Genomic DNA, 21915 nt, shown 5'->3' on the forward strand with positions numbered 1-21915 from the left:
GGCGGGGCCGCGGGCGGGGGGCGCCGCCATTGGCCACCGGCGCGGAAAGGGCGGGGCGGGCCGGCGGGGCAGCGCGGGGATTGGCCGGTGCGCGGAGAGGGCGACGCCGATTGGCCCGTGGCGGGGGGCGGGGCGCGGCGCTGCGGAGAGGCGGGCCCAGGTGCGGCGGCAGCCGCTGGCGTCGGGCGGGCGGCGGGCGCGGGATGGAGGCGCTGCCAGGTGAGCTCGGCCCGGGCCGGCCGCGCCTCCGCGGGAGGAGCCGGCTCTCGTCGGCCGCGGTGCTTTGTGCGGCCGCCGGTGCATCGGTGGTGTAGCGGGGCGGCCCCTGCGGGGCTCGACGGGGCCGCTGCCTGCTGAGCCGGCCGGACGTCAGCCCGCGGCTGGGGAGCATTCTGCGGCCGGCCCGCGGCTCCCTCCAGCGGGCGGCACCGCCGGTTCGCGGGCACACGCGCGGCCCGGGGGTCCCCGGCGGGTCTCCGCAGCCCCGGTGCAATGAGATCCGCGGGACGGCCACGGGAGTTGCGGCCGGAGCCGGCACGGGGTCCTGCAGCGCAGGTGCCCGCGGGGCCTGCCGGTGCCGCTCACCCCGTCCCTGTCGTCCCGCTCGAGGTGCCCGCCGGGGCCACGGCGGCTGCTCCTCGCTGGCCGTCTCTGACACATTCCTCCCGTCCTGGGGAACTCGAGAGACCTGTTACATGGATTATGTCCGTTTGCGTTTCCTTCGCACTGTTTCCTGCTCTGTTTTCTTCATTTCCGTCGTTTCTCCTGCATACTGAAGCAATTTCTGTTGGATTGAGGACTGTTCGTTTCCGTTTGTGAGCTAATCAGCCTTCCTGGGTACACTTAAACAGATGTAGCACTGCAGCCGAGAGTAGGTGTAGTTTCTTCGTGGAGTTCCGAAGCTGATGGGTCAGATTCTGTAAGATGGTCGGGGAGTAATTTGTTGCTTTTAGTCAGCTGTGGTGTAGTAATTGATATTTAATTGTCTTTAATAGCATCCACAGACAGTTTTGACACGTGTATGTTGTGCTGGTGACACTGAATGGGAGGGGATGGAGCTGCAGAATGTTTGGTTTGCAGGTAGTTTTGGCCTGCACCTATTTCAGAAGTTCAGCTGATTTCCAGGGCTTGCCCTGCTTGGAGAGGAGAGCGTTGGCTGCCTGTGCATGGAGGCACAGGGACATGGAGCTTTTGCCTTTTATTCCTAAGCCCGTTTGGTGTGCTGAAAAGCCATTTCCTTTATAGGACAAGATGGGTAGGGTCAGGTTTTTCCAAGGTTCTCCCAGCCTTTACTCTGCTGTGCAAGTCTGAGCTCAGGTGGAGTTCTTGGTGTCCTGGATTAGCAGAAGGGCACAGGGGCAGGTGATCCAGGTGTGGAGCTGATGCACACGTAGGAACTGAAGTAGCAACCTACAGCGCTTCTCACATTTGAAGGAACCCTTACATCTTTAATGCACACCTCCCTGGGTACTGCTGGTGATAGTGGTGCTTGTAGCTGAGCAGCATGTTTTTTTCCCTGAAATAGGTATTCATGTAAAAAGTGCAAGATCTTCACCCTGGTTAATCTTAAACATTGTCATTGACCTAGACAGTGGGGTAAAGGTGCATGGAAGGTTGATGGCTTCTGTTTTGTGTAGCTTCAGGGAACTTAACAGTGGTATGAACTTGCCTAAGCAACTAGCAAGTTGTACCGTTCTTTGGAAAAGGGAAGTCCGTGGTTTGTGGTTTTCCTTGTCTAAGTGCACCTTTTTCTTTAATGCAGCCTTGCTGCAAGGAAACTGTTGGTAGCAGGAAGAAACAGGTTTGGGATCTTCTCAGCTCTGTGACACATTTCTTGTGTGATCCTGTGCTGAACTAAGATTCTTGACTCTTTAATATGCCTGCACTGCACTTGGGATTTTGGATACCATTTATCTGTGTGCCAAATGTTCTTTGTGCACAAGCTTTCATTCTGTTTTCCTAGCTTGCTTGCATCTAAGTAACCATCTTTCTCTGGGGCTTTCTGGCAGTTCTAGCAAAAACTATTATAGCTCTATTATAACTTTTATAAGTATTTTCTGAAAGGGCAATAGGCCAGTAGCATCACTCCCCCTTCCTAAGTCTCACGGTAGTCTGGTGTTGGCTGTACAGTCTCTATGGGATTATTCATTCAAGAGTGTAATTCCTTCCTGGTAGTCTACTTGTTCTCTGCTGAATGAAGTTTGCCTTTCCTTTCTTTCAGTTCTGGGAAATCCAGTTAATTATACAAATGAGAGCAAACGTTATGTGCTGAGTCAGTGGTGTGGGGGAAGCAGTAGTGTGGCTTCCTGGCCTAGCATGGTTCTCTGTTGGAATTGTTGTACTAGACCAGTGTTGCCTTCCTGAAATCTCTGCTCTGACAGAGCTGTAACTGAGCTGTTTTATGTGAAAAGTCATATTTTTCTCTTCTGCAGAATGTGAAGAAGCAGATGTTACATCTGGAAAAAAAAATATACAAGATATCAAAGTTTGATATGGGAGTTCCCACTCTGGGGTTATAGACTTCCTGCAGCTTTCCATGTGGGAAGGCTTTCCTGTCAGTTACTTAAGATTGTTCTTTATGAAGGATGTACCAATCTTTGTTTTCTCTGGTGTAAATTGGTTGCTGTTTGTCCCCTTATTGCTGCCTGCAGGTGAAGAAGTCTGGAGATGTCTGGGATGTGGGGACAGCATTGCAGCTGGGCAGCGCCTCCACAAGACTGTCAACGAAGCTTGGCACATCTCCTGTTTCCGGTAGGTAAAGCTTCAGCCTTTAAACCCTCCTTGTCTTGTTCCACTGGCTGGGACCTGGTGGTGAAGTACCAGCATGAGCTGGGAATTCCTGCAGTGATCTCTGTGCCTGACTTGTTCCGAGCTCGTTTGTGGCCGTACCTCAGGGACAGCATCCAGTCCCGAGAGCAGCTGACACTGCCTGGCAGCGTGGCTGCGCTGACGCAAACGGGATGCAGATAAAGTGCAAATAAAAGCTCTGATTTACTGCTGGTGGCAGAAGCCATGGGTTACATGTTTGTCTTCTGCAGCATTCCAAAGTAGTGCCCAGGCAATTTGCACAGCCTGTTGCTTTTTCCTTGTGTGGTAGGTGCAAGGGTGTTATCAGGGTGCTGATAGAGAGGAGGGAAGAGAGAGAGATCTTGCCTTTTGCTTTCTCTCCTTTTCAGACTATTAAGACAGACAAACTTATGAAATCTGTTAGATAATGTTGCTGTCAGCAAGGACAAAAAGGGATGTCTGCCATGCTTTTTCCTGGTGGTAGGAGTAATGCCTTTTTGGTGTTCCATGAATACTCAATCCAGTTTTCATGCTCCAGAATCACATTTCTGAAGGGGTCTGTATTTTTGAGAGGGGTTGAGTACCTCCAGCTTCTGCTGGCTTCTCTGTTGGTTTGAATATGGGGAGGCTAATGTTTCGTTACTGTTAAAGAAAGTGGGGGGAAAAGGAAGCCAAAGTGTGGCTTTGGAGGAATGTTTTCTGTGCCAAAATAAGCATCTATTGTGCTCATTTAAAGAACAGAAAAAAAAAAAACAACAAAATACCCCAATTTTGTTGAAGGTTGATTGTGGTTATTGGTATATTAAAAAAAATAAAGCATCTCATACTGCCAAAGCAATGCAAGCTCAGTTGACTCTGAAAATGCTGTTTTAGTGACACATTAATAATCACTATTACATTCTTGATTTCATTACAAGTCCCAGTATTTTGGATTTCTGTTGGTTTTAGTGTTCATGTTTAGCCATAATGAAGCAGCTTTTCTTAATCCTGGTTTTCTCTTTTCCCTAAAGGATGAGTATCCTGCTGAGCTTCCCTAGATTCTGCCAGTAGCCAAACCCCAAGCTGTGTGTGCTGTGGAGTCTGTCCCTCTTGCTATTGAATGTATTTCTCTTGTGGGTCTTGATTTGCAAATGTCTTGGTACTTCTTGCTGTTGGAGCTGTTGAGGTAAGGAACAGCTGAGCTGGAGGCAAATCCTGCCTTTGGGACACTACACAGAGAATTTGTTTTCATAGGTTATATTGTATAATGGAGGTTTGATTGTTGCTTCTGGGCTGGTTTGTTTTATACAAGTGATGACACCAACCTTTCTCAGAGCTGTGTAGTCACTTTTTGTATTTGCTGATGCACTCCTTTTGCTCTGTGCTTTTGGCAAGCTCGAGCACCCAGCGAGGCTGCTGTGCTCAGTGAACAGTTGGAACCTGCAGGAGAGGAAGCTGCCCTCCCCTTTTTCCTAGTTCCAGGGTAGGACTGTACATGAAAACAAGTTTCCAGTTTGCACTGTGTTCCTCCTTTTCTTCTGCTGTCCCTAAGCCATGCTGAGCAGCAGTCCTGTGCCTGATATCCCAAAGCCAAACTTTAAAAAGCCTCTAAGGGTAGGAGGCTTTGGCAGTTGGTAGCTGTGAGTTCCGGCAACTCTTGCGGAGTGTTTTTTACAGTCTTCCTGTGGATTAGCTGACTCCCTGGCCTGGCACATAATTTCTCTAATGCTGATTGGCACTGCTCCAGGCTCGTTAGCTCTGCTTATTCTTGGTCAGGCTTGGCGCTGGCAGTGCTCATGTACATGAGCGTCTCTGAGGATTTAAGTTTTTGTCACTTCCCTCCTTCCTCAAACTGCATGTACAGGAGCTTTTGTCTCTGAAACCTGCATTTTCTCTGCTGTGGCTTGAGGGAAGAGCAAATCCCTGTTTGTAGATCTTGGATATTTTAGACTGCTCTTTGGCCAGCTGGTTCCTTAGGCTTGAATCTGATGGGTTGGATCTGGCTGAGGAAGTTTCTTAGATGTTTGTGTCACAGTGTCTGTTGTGAATTAACTCTGAATGTGCTTTTGTGCCTCTGAGTTCTGTTGAGACAGCACACGCTATCAAAGGTCACTGCTTTTCACAGTTTGACTGGATTTGGAAATTGGATTGCACAGAACTTCAAACTTTACACCAAGAAAGGGAAAGATAGAAGTGAAAAGGTGCTTTTTTCCTAGGTCTGGATCATTTTTACCTCAGGGGATTATTGGAAGAGCTTTTTTGACCAAGAGCTTGATGGTTTTATTGTTTTCAGTCCAACTGTTTTCCATATTGCAGAATAGAAGGTAATGCCTTGAATTATACTTTTGAATAAAGTATTATTACTAATGGTTTTTTTTGGTGGTTTGTTTTGCTTTTCTGTAGTTAATGACAAATGAAATTAAAGACAATCCCCACTTTCTGTAGGCATACTGTGTGTTTGAACTGGAGTAGGATGGAATGAGAAGACCCAGATGTAGCTGTATGCCTTTATCCTAAGGACATGGTATTTGTTAAAAATCCAGTTTTGATTATTTGAAAACCACAAATTCAGATCAAGCCTGTAGACTACATCCAGGTGGAAAATGGATGCATAGGAAGAAAATAATTGGAAATGCTGGCAGGAATTCCTACTGTAGCAGGGTGCATAGAGCCCTTTTTAGGAAGGAAGACAGCTGACGCTCAGTTCCTTCCTAACCATGAAATAACAGAGCATGTCAAGTACTGTGGTCTATAAAATAAACCTAATTTAAGTAGCCAAGCAACACTGGCTTGCTGCAGAAATCTCAGCTAAAAGCCAAAGCCAGAAAAAATGTTCACAGTATATCTTCAAAAGTAGCAGAAGGTGATGGATTACTGGTGATTTTACAGTCACAGATTTAAAATATACAGTTTCGTTTATACCCAAACCAGTTAAGTAAAAGCTGAAAAATCATCAGGAGTTTGAAGAGCAGTGGATGTGCTATCCATGGATCAAGGGGTGCCCTAATCTCCACCCTACTGAACAGAAAGATAAACACTACTAATTTCCCAGCTCTACTGATCTCTACTGATTGTCTTTCAAAATGTGAATTTTCTATACTGAATGCCATATTTTGTGGGCTACAGAATTTTTTTTTTTTCTGAGCAAAACTTAGTAAATCACTTTGATTCTTTTTACATTTGGGGGCAGGGGGAAAGCAAGCCAGACAAACTTGCATGAAGACTATGTACAATTAAACCTGGTCTGGGGGTGCAGGATAAACTAGATTATTTCTAAGGGTATTTTTATAAATCTGTTTTCTGATTTTTGTATATCTACTATCATCTTACCTTTGAAGCAAGTAATTTTTGTGGCTTAGGGATGATCGAGGAATTGGTCATCTAACAGTCTCCAGTGACTGTAGGATTTTGGTCTCCCAGACTGTCTACTAGCACTTCATTCATTCCTCAGGGTTAGAACCTTCTGTCTTCTACCTTCAGAAATCCTGTGTTGCAATTTAAATCCATTTCTTCTAGCCATGCTCATGAAAAACAAGCTTTTTCCCCTTCTTCTGTTACCCACATAGCCTTCCCCTGTCAGAAAGCAGATTGTGTCTCTCATCATCCCTCGAACAAGGCAGAAGCCCTGGACTCAGCAGACTTAGCTTTTTCTCCAGGCTGTATTTTCTAGACTTTAGATCACTTCTGTCAGTTCAATCTCTTTGGCACAGGCCTTCATTTTCCAAAAGCAGCTCCCTCCCCAGAGGACAAATGGTTGAACAGGATTTGAAGCACAAATGTGGACAAATGAAGATGTAAGCAAGATGTGTATTAGGAGGAATTTAAATTGTGGAGTGTTTGGTGCTTTGAATTTTCCTTTAGCTTTTCACCTGTGAGCACAAGGCAGGTTTATACACACAGCAGCTGAATTTGAGAGCAGGGGAAACAGCAGCAGTGATAAAAGGCAGCTGAATTAAGGTAGGAGCAGGAAGATAAAAATCGCCTTTTCCCTCTCTTCTCCAGTTTCTGGCAGTTACAGAAACTTAATGATAGAGGCCTCAGAGGTGAGAACTCTTCACTAATCCTGCAGATTCCTGGGAATGTTCCTTTGGTGGTGTCTTCTTCAGCATTGAAATTCAGGAGCTCACTAACAGATTCAGGGAGGAATAGTTGCCTATTGGCACACAGATCACTATGACCGTTCAAGAGTTTACACATTCAAAGGAACAATGAAGCACTTCGCAGGTGGCCGAATTCCTCAGGGGAATCTATCAGCTACAGAGCATCAATGAGCAGCCTTTATATTTAAGGAGGAGTGGGGCATTCCAGTCCAAACTTTCTTTTGGTTGAATTGGCAGCTTGTCCTTTAGGGCACTGTTATTGAGCATTATTATATCAAGGTAATTAGAATTACTCACACAGCACAGGAGTGAGGCAGGATCCTTCCCTGAGGAGTTCCCGATCTTCAGAGACCAAAGCAGCACGTTAAGGAGGAGTGAGGATGCAGTGGTGTGCCAGTCTTACTGCCTTATCTGCTGCTTTTATAGAGCAGAAGCCACTGCTTCCCAAACCCTATACAACCCTATGAAGTTTCAGTGGGTTGAACTTCCTTGGTTTGCTTCTCAGCCTGCACACATTCAGGAGGGCTGCAGCCATCAGGCAAGTGTGGTGGGGATAAAAACTCTCCTTCCTCATGTGCTTGGCGATGTGAGGTACTGAGAAGCATCACGGTGTTGTTCTGAAGTTGTGCTGCTGCTTAGAAGTGAGATGCAGCGATGGAGCTGAGCTTCACGTCACCGTTTGTTGTAGTTTACTCAAGATCCGCGTACAAGAGCTCCCGGAGGTACGTGCGGATCCAAACGGTGCTGCTTTCAGGGGCTGGCTGTATTGCTTTCAGGAGCTGACTGTTGTCTTTCAACAGCAGCAAAGCACGTGTTACACTTTAAGTGCCTCGGAAATACAATGAGGTGTTGGGATTGCATGAAGTATTTGGAATGCCTCCAAGCTGCGCCCGTGCTATAGGAAAGACTTGCTGCAAACTCTTTAGGCATCAAGCAGATTCCTCTTCCCTCAGTCCCACACATATCGAAGTGTCTGTCTGTGCCAGGATAAGTTTGTGTATCTTAGGGCTGGCGGATGTGCTGAGCAATACATCTGTCTGCAGATATGCTCCCGAGCACGGGATGCGTGGCAAAGAGTGTCGAGAGGCTGCCCGGCCCCAGCTGGCTCAAGGTATTCATCACTGGAATATCACAGCAGCTGTGTGATTCATTTCTGTGGAGATAAATCTGTAATGGCTGAGACCCAGTGATAAATATCATGTAAGTCGTTGTCAAGGTTTTTCATGTGTTCCTTTTCATTTGTTAGTTATAGTCTTGGCAAAAGTTACTGCACAGTTCTGAACTATAATGAGGAAAAAAGCTTCCCCCCCCCCCCCCCCCCCCCGCCATGATGACTACCTGTTTGGAGTGGAAATGCTATCAGCATTTGCAAGGGAGAAGTTGCTGATGCCTGACTTGAGAATTTACTCCCGTGCATTTTGGCCCCCAGAGATGGTATCGGGAAAATTACAGAAGGTCCCCTCCCCACACACACATGTTATCAGCATTTTTGAAGTACAGTCATTCTGGCAGGAATTCAGATCTAGAATGTATGAACACATTAACACCTTTTCCAGAGCCCTTTTATCAGAGACATTGTGTTCTCAAATAGGTCATAGAGACAACAGAAAAAGCAAGAAGTAACAAGACATTTCTGTGTAGCCAAATTTACTGGCTGCTGCTGCTGGGTCTTGCTGCAGAAGTAAAATAATTTTGATAAGAGGTTTCCTGTTTAAATAGACATTTGACTATGTGTCCTTTGGCTTTAAGGAAGTCTTAAAATCCTTTCCTAGTTGCTTAGCTGTCTGGGTGGTTTTTATTACTTTGAAGTTCGGCTTTATCTGCTGGCTTCATTCACAGACTAGCTGGCTGCTTATCACATCTGTGGATCAAATCTTCAAAGGTTTTGTCTGAAGAGTTGGGATTTATGAGGTCACGTGGAATGCCCCTCGGAGGGCGTTGAGCCCATGGCAGCAGAATTGTGGGGAAGGCTTTTGTGTGTAGGTGCTAGAGGCGGGAGGGGCTGGGGCTGCGCTGGAGGTGGGCAGGTGCTGATAGCCAGGGAAGCGCAGGATTGCGAGCGCTGGCCCCATTTCAGCACGCAACATACAGAGAATGTGGGAGACCAGAGCGCATTCCTAGACACAGACTCACCGTGTTGCTGCTTCCAGTAGAGCTGTGTGAAATGTCAGAAGGAATTAGACCCGTGCTGGAACTGACAAGCACATCGGGCTCTGCAGCACTAGGTTTCATTGCACTTTTACAGCCAAGCTTACCAACTACACTGAATGAGGAAAGTGGAGATTTTTTTTTCCCTTCAGAAAGGTGGCTGCTTATTAAAAGTTAAATTAAAAATGTTTAAGAAAGGAGAAAAAAGAACACCAAAAGCTGCCTAGGTTTCTGCATACTTAAACAGTGAGCAGCAGCTGTCAAATCTGCAGCCAAGACTGCCTTGTTCCAGCCCCAAGCGTCCCTGGAACAGTTTGCCAGCTGAGGCGAGCATCTCCAGGAAAAGCACATTGGAGTGCTCTTGCCTCTGGAACAGAGCATGGTTTTCAGGCTGTGTTCAGGCATGCCAGGCTTTGCTGACTGTACAAAAATGGGCGGGCTTGGTGCAGCAGCATATGTTTGTTGCATTTTTGAGCGTCTTGTGAGCAGCTTTAGCTGATTAGGTCACTAGAGATCATGCTTGGCTTCAGACAAGCACAGTGATACAACTGTGTGTGCTGTGAGCTGGAGAGAGTACTCCGTGCTGATTTATACCTCTCAGCTTCCATTCAGGAGATGATTCTGTTGAAGGACTGTAATGATCTCTTAAAACAGTATTGGAAAGAAAGCAGTGTTTCCTTGGAGGAAGCACACTGTGAGTTATCTCCTGCAGCAAGATGAACGGATTGTAGGTGCTGTGAAGGCAGGATAACCCGACTCACTGTGAAAGGTTTAGGAACGTATGTAGTTAATTTGATATACTTGGAGATGTGGCTCGTTGCCGTCTTTGATTCCTCCATTAGAACGTGCGGCTGCTGCAAAGACAAGTTTCACGTGTGTGTGCTTGTATTCTTTGGCCGAAGCTGCTCTCTTTCAGCACTGCACTAAATACTCAGCCCCTCTTTGGGTCAGAGCTCCACCCCTGTGAAGGAGCAGGGCCTGTTGAGGCTCTGGAGCCGCCGCTGTCCGCCTGCCATGGCTCCTCCTTCCCTCCCACCCTTGGGTGGAACCAGAGAAGGGAAAACTTGCCAGTAGTTAGCAGGCAGCAGAGCTCGCAGAACCACTGCAGCAGCATGTCCCACTAGCCCAGTTAGCAGTGATTCTGTCCTTCCCGAGGTGCTGCTGCTGCTGAGCGCAGGAGAAGATGGTTATAGCAATGGGAGCCAGGAAAAATCTGAAAAGGAATGAGCAGCCGAGAGACCTGGCATTCCTTGGGCAGCTTCAAAGGGAGGTGAAGTATCTGAATCAGCGCAAGAGTAAATGAGCACTGGCTGCTGCCATGTTGGCAGAACAGAACTGTTCAGAGGCAGTTGGACAAGTTTGTGGCTGATCCGGTTTATCCAGTGTTGAAGATGGGAAGTTACTTGTCTGCTCCAGCTTACTTCGCTCCCAAGGATCCCTTTCGGTAAGTCTTGCCCAGTGTTAGCAGTGGGACTCCAGAGTGTGGTTTCCCCCCTGTGATGCCTTCCCAGGCAGTCAGTGTGTGGCTGGAAGAATGAGGTCCCATGCTCGTGGGCCGGAAACAGCCAGCCTCAAACTGGGATCCCATGTTGCTTTCAGGAGGTGACAGGGAAGATTCCTATTGCCAGTCCCTTCCCAGCTCCCTGGTTTAAGGGAGCAGCTCCAGTGTGTGCACAGCCAGGCAGGCTCCCTTCCAGAGAGCACTCGATGTGCCACTGTACCCTGTGCCCCTGTGCTTTGCTCACCAGCAGAGGAATGAGATTAATGTGGCTGCTGCTGCTTCTCTTCCAAAGCTCCTTGTGACTGGGTGAGGTGAGGTGCTGCTGTGGGAGTTCAGGAAGGTGATGTAATCTGCAACGAGGCAGCACATAATCCTGTTTAAGAAGTCAGACACTTTGCAGGTAACTAGGGATGAGAAGGATTCTTCTGTGATATTTTGGTTAATTCAACTTTTATTCGGTTTTGGTCCAGTTGAACAAATGAGAATCGAGAAAGGTGATAGTTCCAGAACAACACTTTGATTGCATTGCTTCTCACAGTGAGAAAAGTCAGTGAGGCTGAACACAGCCAGGCTGCTGATTGACACTGATGTGCTGATTAGGTGGATGAATGGGGAAAGACACAGCTTGCACTTTCATTGTCTCCCTCCTTTCCCCTCTGCTTGGATTTGCTTGTTATTGATCCTGTTGTGCAAACACTTTTGTACTGGTTTGGGAGTAAGGAGCCTATTGGTAAAACAGTCTAGGATAGGAGTAAATACTGCTGCACAGTTGCTGAGCTTCTTTAGGCAACTTTCTGAAACAGCAGCTGCTTTCAGAAGGAAAGTGAGCAGACACTCATTATTTGTAATAAGTGTAGGGTATTATGCTAAGCCATAGATACACCTTCTCCTGAGTGTGTGGAAATGGTTTTGCATAGTCAGAGCTTAAGCACTCTGTCTTTCTAGTAGTCTGTTTCCTAGCGTCTGTTCTTCCTTGTCTGGTGTCTCTTACGTAGCCAGTGCACACACACACTGCTGCTAAGCCCGGGTGAGTAAGCCTTTGGGTGAGCTACAGGCTGGGCTGATGCTTTATTCTGCAGCTCTCGTCTGCGTGACTGTCCTCCCCCTGCCGTGCCTGCAGAATTGGAACCACGGCTCTCCCGAGCCTGTCCAGCGTTAACTGATCTGGCCTGACAGTGTGTGTGAGGGGGGCATTTTGTTAATGAGCCCTTCTCGAAGGGATCTGTCTCTTCAGGGCCAGGGAAGTCTTTGCTTCCATGAAGGTATTGCCTTTCATTTAGCTGTAAAAGAGATGCTACCAGGCACCAGTGCTGCTTTTCAACAGAAACTAGGCTGGTTACCTGTTGTGACCTGATCCTCCTACCACCCCCCACAAAATCAGGAGTCCACGGAGCATTGATTTGTGAGCTCTTTCTGCACTTGCTGTGCTGCAGAGCATCAGGGCTGAACTCTGCACCCAGATGCTGCTTGTGGTTCCTGGAGGATGGCTGTGGGAGGCAAATTAATTTATTCTGTATAGCCAAGTCTGGGAAGTGAAGAATTATAATGTCTGGTCTGTAAAATCAGAGCAGGGTTCTGCAGCTCTGAGAATGGTGGCTGGGCAGCAAGAGGAAGCACACATGCAGGTATGGCTGTTACCAGTCCTCCCTGAAACTTGATCACCATGGTTTGCTACTCTGTAATAAGAATAGCAAATAATCTAGGAGAAGATTAGGGGTTTCTAATCTATAAAAGATAGAGGAGCATGGCATACTCCTTTCTTTTGGTTGTGGTGACTGGCAAAGGTTAGCTTCCTTAATACTTGTAGCAGTAATTGCATTCCTGTCTCAGCTGCTGTGAACCTTGGTGCAAGGGCACAGCTCCAGTGAGGTGGGAGAGGAAGAAATGGCAACTCTTGTATCTTCTGGGATAAAATTCTGACATATCTCTTCAATGAGAGCCTTGTGGAACAATCATGTGCTGCTTTTATCATTTGGTGACTGATAAAAAGCATACATACCTGTGTGCTGTCAGCCAGTTTCCCACACCTGCCAAATCCAAGCCTTTTTGAGGTTACAGAATACAAGGTGCTGCTTGGCAGCACGGGCTGCAGCCGTGTCCTGTTCCTGGCAGGGATTAACCAAGCAGCCAGTTAGACCCATTCCAGCATCCAGCGTCTCCAGGGCTGCTTGCTCTGTTCGTGTTGCCTCATTGCCCAGGGTGGGGCTCTAAGCCTTAAACTGCAAACTTGTCCTGCCCAGATTTGTTTAATTGCATAGCAGAGAACTGACTGCTTGCTGGCTCCACCTCCTCACCTTCATTTTGCTATGGGTGTGTTCCAAATTAGATACCAGTGCTTATTTCCGGATGGAAGCAAATTTAACTAAGTGCTATACGGTTGAACCAAACCATTTAGTACTAGAGGAGGGGTAAAGGGAAGGCAAATGCACGTGATCCTGTGGAGCCCACGTAAACAGAATTGCAGTTTGTATTGCTTTTGCAGAAATTTTACATTTACCTAGGGAGGAAAAGGAAGGGGTTGAAGGTGAATTTGAAGAGGGGTGAGGAAGGGAAGGTGATGTGCTTAAAAACAAATAAGTGACCCACCTGTGTGGAGAGAACATAGACTTTCAGAACAAGTCCTGAAATCCTGGTGAAGCAGTCTCCAGCACTGCTGTCTGCATCCCAAGTGCAGGTCTGGTCACAGCTCCCTGTTTGAAGATGTAATCACCCGTGGAGCACACACTGGTACAGGCATGCATGGAGGAGTTGGATAAGTCTGAGGGATCCGATTTGCCCATGCTGAGCCAGATGTTCCTGCCACAAAATGATAGAAATCTTTGCTGTTAGTCTCCACTTGCTCTTTTTTCCCTCCCACTCACCTATTTGCTCATTCAGCACGGGGTATTTACTGCAAATGGAAGCCAAAGGCCAGTGGTTGAAGGCAGAATGCACTGGGATGCCTTCTGGGTCTCTTGCATACCAGGAGCAGGGTGTAACCATGACAGTGCCCCCAGGCTGGGGCTCTAGTGATGTATATACCATGTAAAGCAATCTTAAATTATTGTTCCCTCTGTTTCTCACAAAATTGGCAGGGCCTGTTGCATGTGCTGGAGTTCTTTCCCATCACTTGGAGGGGGGACAGGATTTGATGCTCCTCAGCTGGGAGAACAAACGCTGTAGAAGCCAAATACATCTTAAAGAGCAATCTTCCTGAGGGGAGGGTACAGCACTGAATACTCCATGAGGTGTGTTTTTCCCTAAAGCCAAAGGCTGCTTACAAGCAGCTTTACCTTGTCACTTTGCAGTCTCTAGAGATGGAGCAAATAACTCCGTGCTCTCTTGGAGCATGACCAGCCTCATATATCATCATGCTCATTACAAGCTGCTGGAGTTTACAAGGAATGTCTTTGGCACAAATAAGCTTTTAGGAAGCTTGTGAGAGGTGAAGTCAACTGTAGCTCTTATCTTAGCCCTGGGAGCATGTAAGAGGTGCTCCTCCAGTGCCACCAGCAGACTCCAGCACACTGGGTGCTGAGGGAGACCAGCTGCCTGGAGGGACACCCACCCAAACCCCCATCCCACTGCAGTGCTTCCCCCCCAGTGCAGTAACCGAGACAGGTGTTGGGGTAGGAGACAGAAGAAAGTCTTCTTCTCACATTTGGGAAAACATTGTGCCAATGACAGGATTGATCCTCAAAGTGTTTCTTTGAACCAGTTATTGGTGACTAACCTGGATTCTGCACTCAGAAGTGGCCAGTGCCAGACTTATTTTCCTTTTAAAGGCTGAGAACATGCTGCCCAGGGCTAATGGAATAATCCTTACTGATGCAACTCCTGTCTGTGCCTTATCTCTTCAGTAAGTCACACCTCCATGCTGCTCAACTCCCTTGCCCAATGCATCTTGCTGAGGCAGGATTATTTTGTATTCAGCAAGCCTGGGTTCTGCTTGTGATTTGCTAAAAAGTTATCTGCAGGAGAATTGCTGCATTTTTTTTCCTTGATTTTTTTTCGGGGGCGGGGAGTTTGTTTCTTGAAAGGATGTAGATAGATGATTAATAATGGTTTCTTGTTGAAATAGAGGCTGACAGATATGTGAAGGATTTGGGGATTCTCTTCATGAAATCAGAGAATTAGTTTTATTTAGGTTTTTTTTTTTTTTTTTTTTTTTGGTGGGTTGCTTGTTTATTTTCTCATGCCCTGTGATCAGCGTGGCTGGGAGAGGTGGACTTTAATCACAGTTAATTGGTGGATGCAGTAAGTATATAGAGCTCAGGGGATAAACTGCTTTGAAAACTCCCTCAAATGCAGAATGCTGCAGTTTACCTTTTGGGAGAGGCCTTCCTACAGAACAATAGAAAAACTTTCCAGAAAGGTGGTGCAAAACTGGCTTTGATTTCAAAGGGAAGTGGATCCTGCTTCTCAGTCCTGCTTCCTGAACTGGCTGAGGAGACTGGTGCCCTGTCACAAGGGTGATGCTATAGAAACACTAAGCAGAAACAGAGCAGAGCTCTTGCTGTGCTGGGCAGCTCTGCAGCTGGAATCTTGCATCCAGAAAGAGGGAGAAAGCAGAGGAGCAAAATTTATAAATGTGGGTTTCAATGTGTGGGGTTTGTTTTAAAATTTGGAAACTTCTTTTTCTTTATACTGGGTGAATCCACCTCTCCTTAAAGACCTTGAGTTTGGTGCAAATTTTCAGTTCAAAGAGCACTGGGAAGTGGAAGGGTTTAGTACATCCATAACTGGCAGACCTACCTGGTGGTGAGCTGCTGTTGAATGTTTGTGTTCTCCATGCAGGAAAGGACTACTGATTTATGACTTGCTGCCAACTGGAACTTTGTTCATTTATTTCCTTCAAGGTGCTCTGAATGCCAGGATCCCCTCACTAACTGGTACTATGAGAAAGATGGGAAGCTGTACTGTCACAAAGACTACTGGGGGAAGTTTGGGGAATCTTGCCATGGCTGCTCTCTGCTGATGACTGGACCTGTGATGGTAAGGACTTTGAAGGACTCCTGCCTGGAGGCCTCAAATTTAGTTGGGAGTTATCTTAGGTATTCAGATAAGCAAATAAACTGAGGGTAATAATCTCCTTGTTTCTCTAATCAAAGATTAGAAATGAAGCTTGTGTGTGCATCTTCTAGATAAAAATTAATTTTGAATGGGGGTAGCTGTTAAAGGAGACCGATGTGAGGATCTGAAGCATATGAACAGATCAAGTGCTGAAAAGTATGGACCCGAGAAGCAGAAAGGTGATTCAGGGGACATCTGTTCAGTTTCTGTAGCACGGTGCCTCAGAGTCTCCAGGAGTGATTTTCCACTGCACTGTGAAGTCCAAGCTCTCAGCTCAGGGTAGGCAGCAGGTTCTGGCTGTGGGAAGGTTGCCATCCAAGTCCCACCTGGGTTGTGACCAGAGTGCTTTTTCAGGCTGACAGTGTCTTGAAGCAGTGTTAGCCACAACTGCTTTGATGCATTGAACTCTTCCTGCACAATATGGGCTCACCTAAATGTTCCCCTCCTGCAACAACCTTGCAAATATTTAAACTTTAAAACTGCCAAGAATGAAACAAAATCATTATTTTTGTAGAGCCTAAATAAAAAGCAGGGTGGTACTCAGTAATATGATTGCTACCTCAAAAGGAAATACAGAGAAATGTGCAATTTCTCATTGCCTGCAAAAGTCTTTGCATAATAATGTCACTAAAGCAAGTTCTTGTAAGGAAAATAGAAAAATAGACCAGTTAATAAAAATATTCTCTAAAGGTATTTTTGTCTCAGCTTGTGCTTTTTTTTCTGTCAGCTGGCTGGTTAAATATCTGAATTTGTGCACTGCCTGTCTGCCAAAAAAAAAAAAAAAAGCCCTTTCAGCTTTATTAATTCAGGCGTAACATTAATTATCTTGCCAAGAGCAACTGAACAGGAAGGTTTAATACCTTGTTTACTAGTCTGCAGCAGACTATCAACTATTTTTGATAGTTGAGCAGCTGCCAAATACAGCAGAGGTTCCTGGGACACAAGCTTTGCTTAGAGTGTTGATGTGTTTGTTTTGGAGATCTGCAAACAAGGTGCCATGGATGGGGTTCAGGAAAGCAGAATGGACTAATATAACTCTTCAGGAAAAAACTGCCACTTGCCTTAGAGATGTGAGTGAACAGGTTAGTTGGAGAGGAAAGCAGAAGCTGCATCTGCTGATGGATTTTGGCCCTCCTAAGCTACTCCCTTTTCTGTCTGTAGGTGGCTGGCGAATACAAGTATCACCCTGAGTGTTTTGCTTGTATGAGCTGCAAAGTGATCATCGAAGATGGGGACACTTATGCACTGGTGCAACATTCCACTCTCTACTGGTAAGAGGAGATGGACTTTGCCACAGAGCTGCTTCCTGCTGAGTGTAAGCTGTGTTCAGCTGGCTCAGATTGGTTCGGTCGAATGCTACTCTGAGGAATGTCAGAAGCTGCCTTTGAGGGAGGGAGGAGGGAGTGGTGTAAACACTAAAACTATGGCTTGTGGTCAGTGAGAGAACTCAGACGTGTGAGTTTGGCAGGGAGGGATGGGACATAATGACTTTCTTCACTTCTTCCAGTGGAAAATGCCATAACCAGATTGTGCTGACTCCGATGATAGAAAAACACTCCACTGAGTCTCTGCGTGAGCAGCTGCCTTATACACTGACCCTCATCTCCATGCCAGCAGCCACGGATGGCAAGAGGGGGTTCTCTGTGTCTGTTGAAGGTGGCTGCTCCAGCTATGCCACCGGTGTCCAGGTGAAAGAGTGAGTATGACCAGGTTTTGTGCAATGTACATGTCTGTGCAGAGGGAGCTGGTAAAAATCCTGCAGCACTGTTGTCCTGAGGGAATCTTGGCATTACAGGGACGTAGGGTGGCTAATAGTCATTTGTGTTTGGTCTTCATTTCAGTCTTGTGACAACTGATAATTGTATCTCTCAGTGCTGCCTCCTTCAGTGAATGCAAAATGTTTGGACTAAAATTTTACCACTAGTGATATGAAGAGCTCTCTCCAAACCAGCTCAGACCTAAGCACTTTATCTAATAGTAGCTCCCTGTGTTGGTAGATTAGCATTGGTTTATTTCAAAATACCAGTATGAAGGGGAGCATATTTTTGATAATTTTGGCTTGGATAATTTTTGGACTTCACACACAGACTGTAATTCCCATATTTAGAGTTAACAGGATGCACATCAGCCCAGATGTCCGAAATGCCATCCACCCTGCAGATCGGATCCTGGAGATCAATGGAGCTCCTATTCGTACGTTACAGGTGGAGGAGGTGGGTAGAGCTTATTCTGAAGCCTCCTTCTCCTCTGCCTTCCTACATCTTTTCTCTTTCCTGATACTGTTCTCCTACCCTACATACAGTGTGTGTACACCACTAGTACTTGTGCTGACAGGAGGAATAAACATGAAGGCAAGCTTTGCCTTCCAGCTGGAGAGGAAAATGTAACAGATGGAAGTGCAGTTAGGATTCAGTCCTGATTTTGTGCCATTCAAATGTGAAGGGAGGTAATAAGAAAAGTCTAGGGCTGTGACAGAGGACAGAGAGGCTTCACATCTCTAAGTGAAGACTTTCCCATGTCCTGCTGGTAAAGTGCACAGTTCTGATCCTTTTAGAGGCACTGCTAATAGACAAGGGCCCAGCTGATCCTAGGGACATTTTCCATTGCAAAAAAACCTATTTGCTATCTTTATTTACAAGTAGATGCTTTCTACAGATATCAGGTGATGCTGCAAGAGTTTAAGGGGGGCACCATTACCTTCACTTCCCTTGGGTTTTATTTACTGTTGGCGCTAAAGAGAACATGAGGAGCACAAGGCATCTCTCAGATAAATCTCCATAAAGCTTTTGCAAAGCTGTTTTTTGCAGCACTGTTCAAGGTGGAAACTTGTGTTGTTTTTGAACACTTCTCAGAGAAAGAAAAGTATTTAATAGTGTCATAAAATACCAGATTGGAAAGCACCTCAAGGATCATCTGGTGCAATCTTTCTTGACAAAAGCACTATCTAGAGCACTATGTCCAGCAAAAACATAAATGTGTCCAGTGTTGGGGAATCCACCACTTTGCTGGGGAGATTATTCCAAGGGCTGATTGTTTTTTGTAAAAAAATGTCTTTGTGTCTACCCGGAATCTCTCAGGATTATTTTGTACCCGGTACCCCTTGTATCTTCCATGTAACTCCTTGTGAAAAGGGAGTCTTCATCTTCTTCGTAGCCACTCTTTAAATACTGGAACATGGTGATAAGGTCTCCCCTAAACCTTCTCAAGGCTGAACACACCCAGTTCTCTCAGCCTTTCCTCACGTGGCAGCTTCGCAGCACTTCAGTCATCTTTGTGGCCGCTCTCTGAACCCTCTCCAGCCTGTCCACATCTTTTTTATATGGGTTACTTGTAGCTGACCAGAAAGAAGTATTGGATAGCATAAGGAACTTCTGTGTTGCCAGCCTGGTTTGTCTGGTAGGCAGTTGTGGTGCACACAACTAAACCACAACTATGGAGTGATCTCACTGAACTCTCTCCTCTGATTCCTGAGGGGCATTCCCTGTGTCTCCTCTGTCTCCTGCAGTTTGCATTCCTCCTGCCTGCTGCTATCCTGCCCTTTGGTTTGATTTCAGGTGGAGGAATTGATTCGCAAGACAAGCCAGACCCTTCAGCTGCTGATAGAGCACGACCCTGTGTCGCAGCGCTTGGACAGGCTTCGCCTGGACTCCCGTCTTCCCACCCACATAAAGACACCCATCTCGCCACGCTCCCTCTCTCCACTGGACATCAAGGAGAACCTGGAAGGAACGCTGCGACGGCGCTCCCTCAGGTAAAGACTTGGAAGCACTGCCTCTGACCTGCCTTGCCTTTGCCCTGTGCTCCCTGGCTGGGCAGCTTAGGCCTTGTGATTGCAACGACTGTGAGGACAGGGCTTATCTCTGATGTGAGCTGTGGTATAAACCAGTGGAGAAATCATGGAGAGCTTTGGATTCAGCTATTGATGTACACTCTCTCCATTCCCTTTCAGGATGACAAATGTTCCTTAATAAAAATAAGGAACTCTAATGTTAACAGAGAAAAGCTACTAAGTTTCAGAGTCAGTAAATGTAAAGGTCAGGTTTTTACCAGCCCTAGATGACTGGGGAAGAATGTGGGGAAGGGGAATCTGGCTCAGACCTGGGGCTTGGGAAAAAGTATTTCTAAGAGTGGAACACTCAGTTGCTCATTTAGTCTTTTACCAGTACTTTGTTTAGAGATAGTAAGTGATGTGTCTTCACAGCTTACTCCCCCTGTTCTCAGAACTCCACCTCAGACTACCAGTGCAGGAGAGCTTGTTGTTGTTGTTGTTAAGCAGCTCTGACTTGGAAGCTGCTCTGGATTCATAAGGAGCTTCCACAGTACTGAGAGAGCATCTGGTTTTGGAGATAGTAAAAGCATTGGAGCACATTAGAAACTGGTCCCTTAGCAGTGAATGATGGGATATGCTGGACCAAAGGTTACTCAGCAGCTTTCCTGATCTTCCTGTCATCCTTGTTTTCCAGGAGAAGTAACAGCATTTCTAAGTCTCCTGGCCCCAGTTCTCCAAAGGAACCGCTCCTTCTGAGCCGTGACATCAGTCGTTCTGAATCCCTGCGCTCCTCTTCCAGCTGCTCCCAGCAAATCTTCCGGCCCTGTGACCTGATTCATGGTGAAGTTCTAGGAAAAGGATTTTTTGGACAAGCAATCAAGGTGAGGGAGGTCCTCAAACATTCATCAATTACTTTGAGTACAGCAATGTCTGCCTCTCTTGGCATCCTTCACCACAGTCTCGGTGGTTTTGCTTTGCTCATAGTGATCAGTCTTGGATCTTTCCTGATTTGCTCTGAGATCCATTTCTGTTTCCTTCCCTGACCATGAGTGTGTCTGACTGCAGATGGCTTTGGCTTTGTCCCCTTTGAATGTCAACCTTGGCCATACATGTTCATCTCATGAGTCAGATTTAGCACTCCAGAGTGCCTGTCACAGCAGGCTCCTGGGTGAGGTGGGGAGAACAGGCCACACTTCCTCTTACGAGCATCTTTCCTATGATGTGCATTCAGCTCCCCAGCATTTCTTACCCACCCTTAGTGTGGCATGTTCAGGGGTTTGCTAGGCTGATATAGTGACCATGTCTGAACCCCTGGCACAGCCTAAATGGCTTGTCAGCATGGGGGTAGAGGTCAGGTCTTGCATGACTCTCACAGTTCTAATCTCAATCAATGGCATTATCTCGCATTTAAACTCTCTGATCTTGACTGAGGGTACTCCAGCAGTTCCTATCCCAACATTCCTGACAGCATCAGGGGCAACTTCCTCTGCCTTGTTAAGGTTCTGTGAGTTCCTCAGTACTCAGACTGCACTCACCATAGGATGGGACTTCTCCCCTTACACTGGTATAAAATTGAGGTGTCCAGCCACCATGTTCATCTCATGCTTCCATGGGAGGTGATGAGCCAGCTCTACAAACCCAATGCTTGATCCATACTAATGAGCATATTTCTCTTCTTCTCTGCTCATAGAGAAATAACAGGTGCAGGTAAGTGAAACCTTTGCTCTGTTGCATGCTTTTGTCATCTGTGTCCCAGCAGTTACTGGCACAAAGGCAATTATTTTCTGCTCAAATTGCCCCATGGCTATCCTGTTCTGGTGCATGCTCTGGGAGTTAAATCTGCCCCCATGGAGTTTCATGTGACACTTGTTTTAGTTTTGCTGGTATGTCAGCTTAAGAATTCCACTTAGCCTTGCCTTTGTCTCTTCACTTCCCTTTATCATTGGATATTAGATGTCCCTGGCTTTCATATCCCTGGCTGAAACATGCAGTGTTCCCTGGCTCATTACTTGTGTATGGATGCTTGATTTCAGACGGGAGCAGAAGAATATTGTACTCTTGCTTCTGTTCTGTTATTCCATGCACTCACATTCCACCTGTGTCAGCTTTGTTATGTCCATGGCTCCAAACAGAACTGGTGTGTCACAGTGTTTGCAAGAACTCATAAGCTTCCAAAATACTATAACTGGGTCATGATGTGTTCTGGATTTTAATTCTAGAGGTTTTGTAAAGGCCTTTTTTGCATCCTACCTTTAAAACAAAAAAGTGACATTTTTCTTAGGCTTCAGAGTGACTGGGTGTGATGCAACAAGTACTGTATCTGGTCACATAATTCTCTTCTGATCAGAGAGGCAAGGTGGTTGTTTATTTGCTGCAGATTTTAGGGAGCCAGAGCTGTCCAAGTTAAGCACACGAAGATGAGAGGATTTCCAGGAAAATGTGCTCATAGGAATTTGGACCCTTTCTACTCACTCCTGCACCCCGTGCAAGCAAGCCTGAGCTAGTTACAAAAAAACTCCATAATACAGCCAAATGCCAGGAACTAGTTGGAGACAGGCAAACAGTTCTTGAGGAACTGG

General features: G+C 46.4%; 1 protein-coding gene across 3 annotated transcripts in view; it reads left to right on the forward strand.

Annotated features, from left to right (window-relative positions):
* The first annotated feature begins 157 nt into the window (after nt 1–157).
* The window catches only part of LIMK2 (LIM domain kinase 2), a 30931-nt gene continuing 9173 nt past the window's right edge, over nt 158–21915 (forward strand). The window contains exons 1-8 of one of the 3 annotated variants that reach the window (XM_053993994.1): nt 158–219; nt 2652–2751; nt 15354–15489; nt 16729–16838; nt 17075–17263; nt 17675–17780; nt 19122–19318; nt 20031–20217. In XM_053993994.1, the coding sequence (XP_053849969.1) occupies nt 204–219; nt 2652–2751; nt 15354–15489; nt 16729–16838; nt 17075–17263; nt 17675–17780; nt 19122–19318; nt 20031–20217 (1041 nt within the window). In that variant the 5' untranslated portion in view covers nt 158–203. Of the gene's footprint in view, nt 220–2651; nt 2752–10099; nt 10459–15353; nt 15490–16728; nt 16839–17074; nt 17264–17674; nt 17781–19121; nt 19319–20030; nt 20218–21915 lie in introns of those variants that run through there. The other 2 variants (XM_053993996.1, XM_053993995.1) reach the window with 2 other exon arrangements.

The sequence above is a fragment of the Vidua macroura genome, chromosome 18 (genome assembly GCF_024509145.1).
Source record: "Vidua macroura isolate BioBank_ID:100142 chromosome 18, ASM2450914v1, whole genome shotgun sequence".
Lineage (NCBI taxonomy): Eukaryota > Metazoa > Chordata > Aves > Passeriformes > Viduidae > Vidua > Vidua macroura.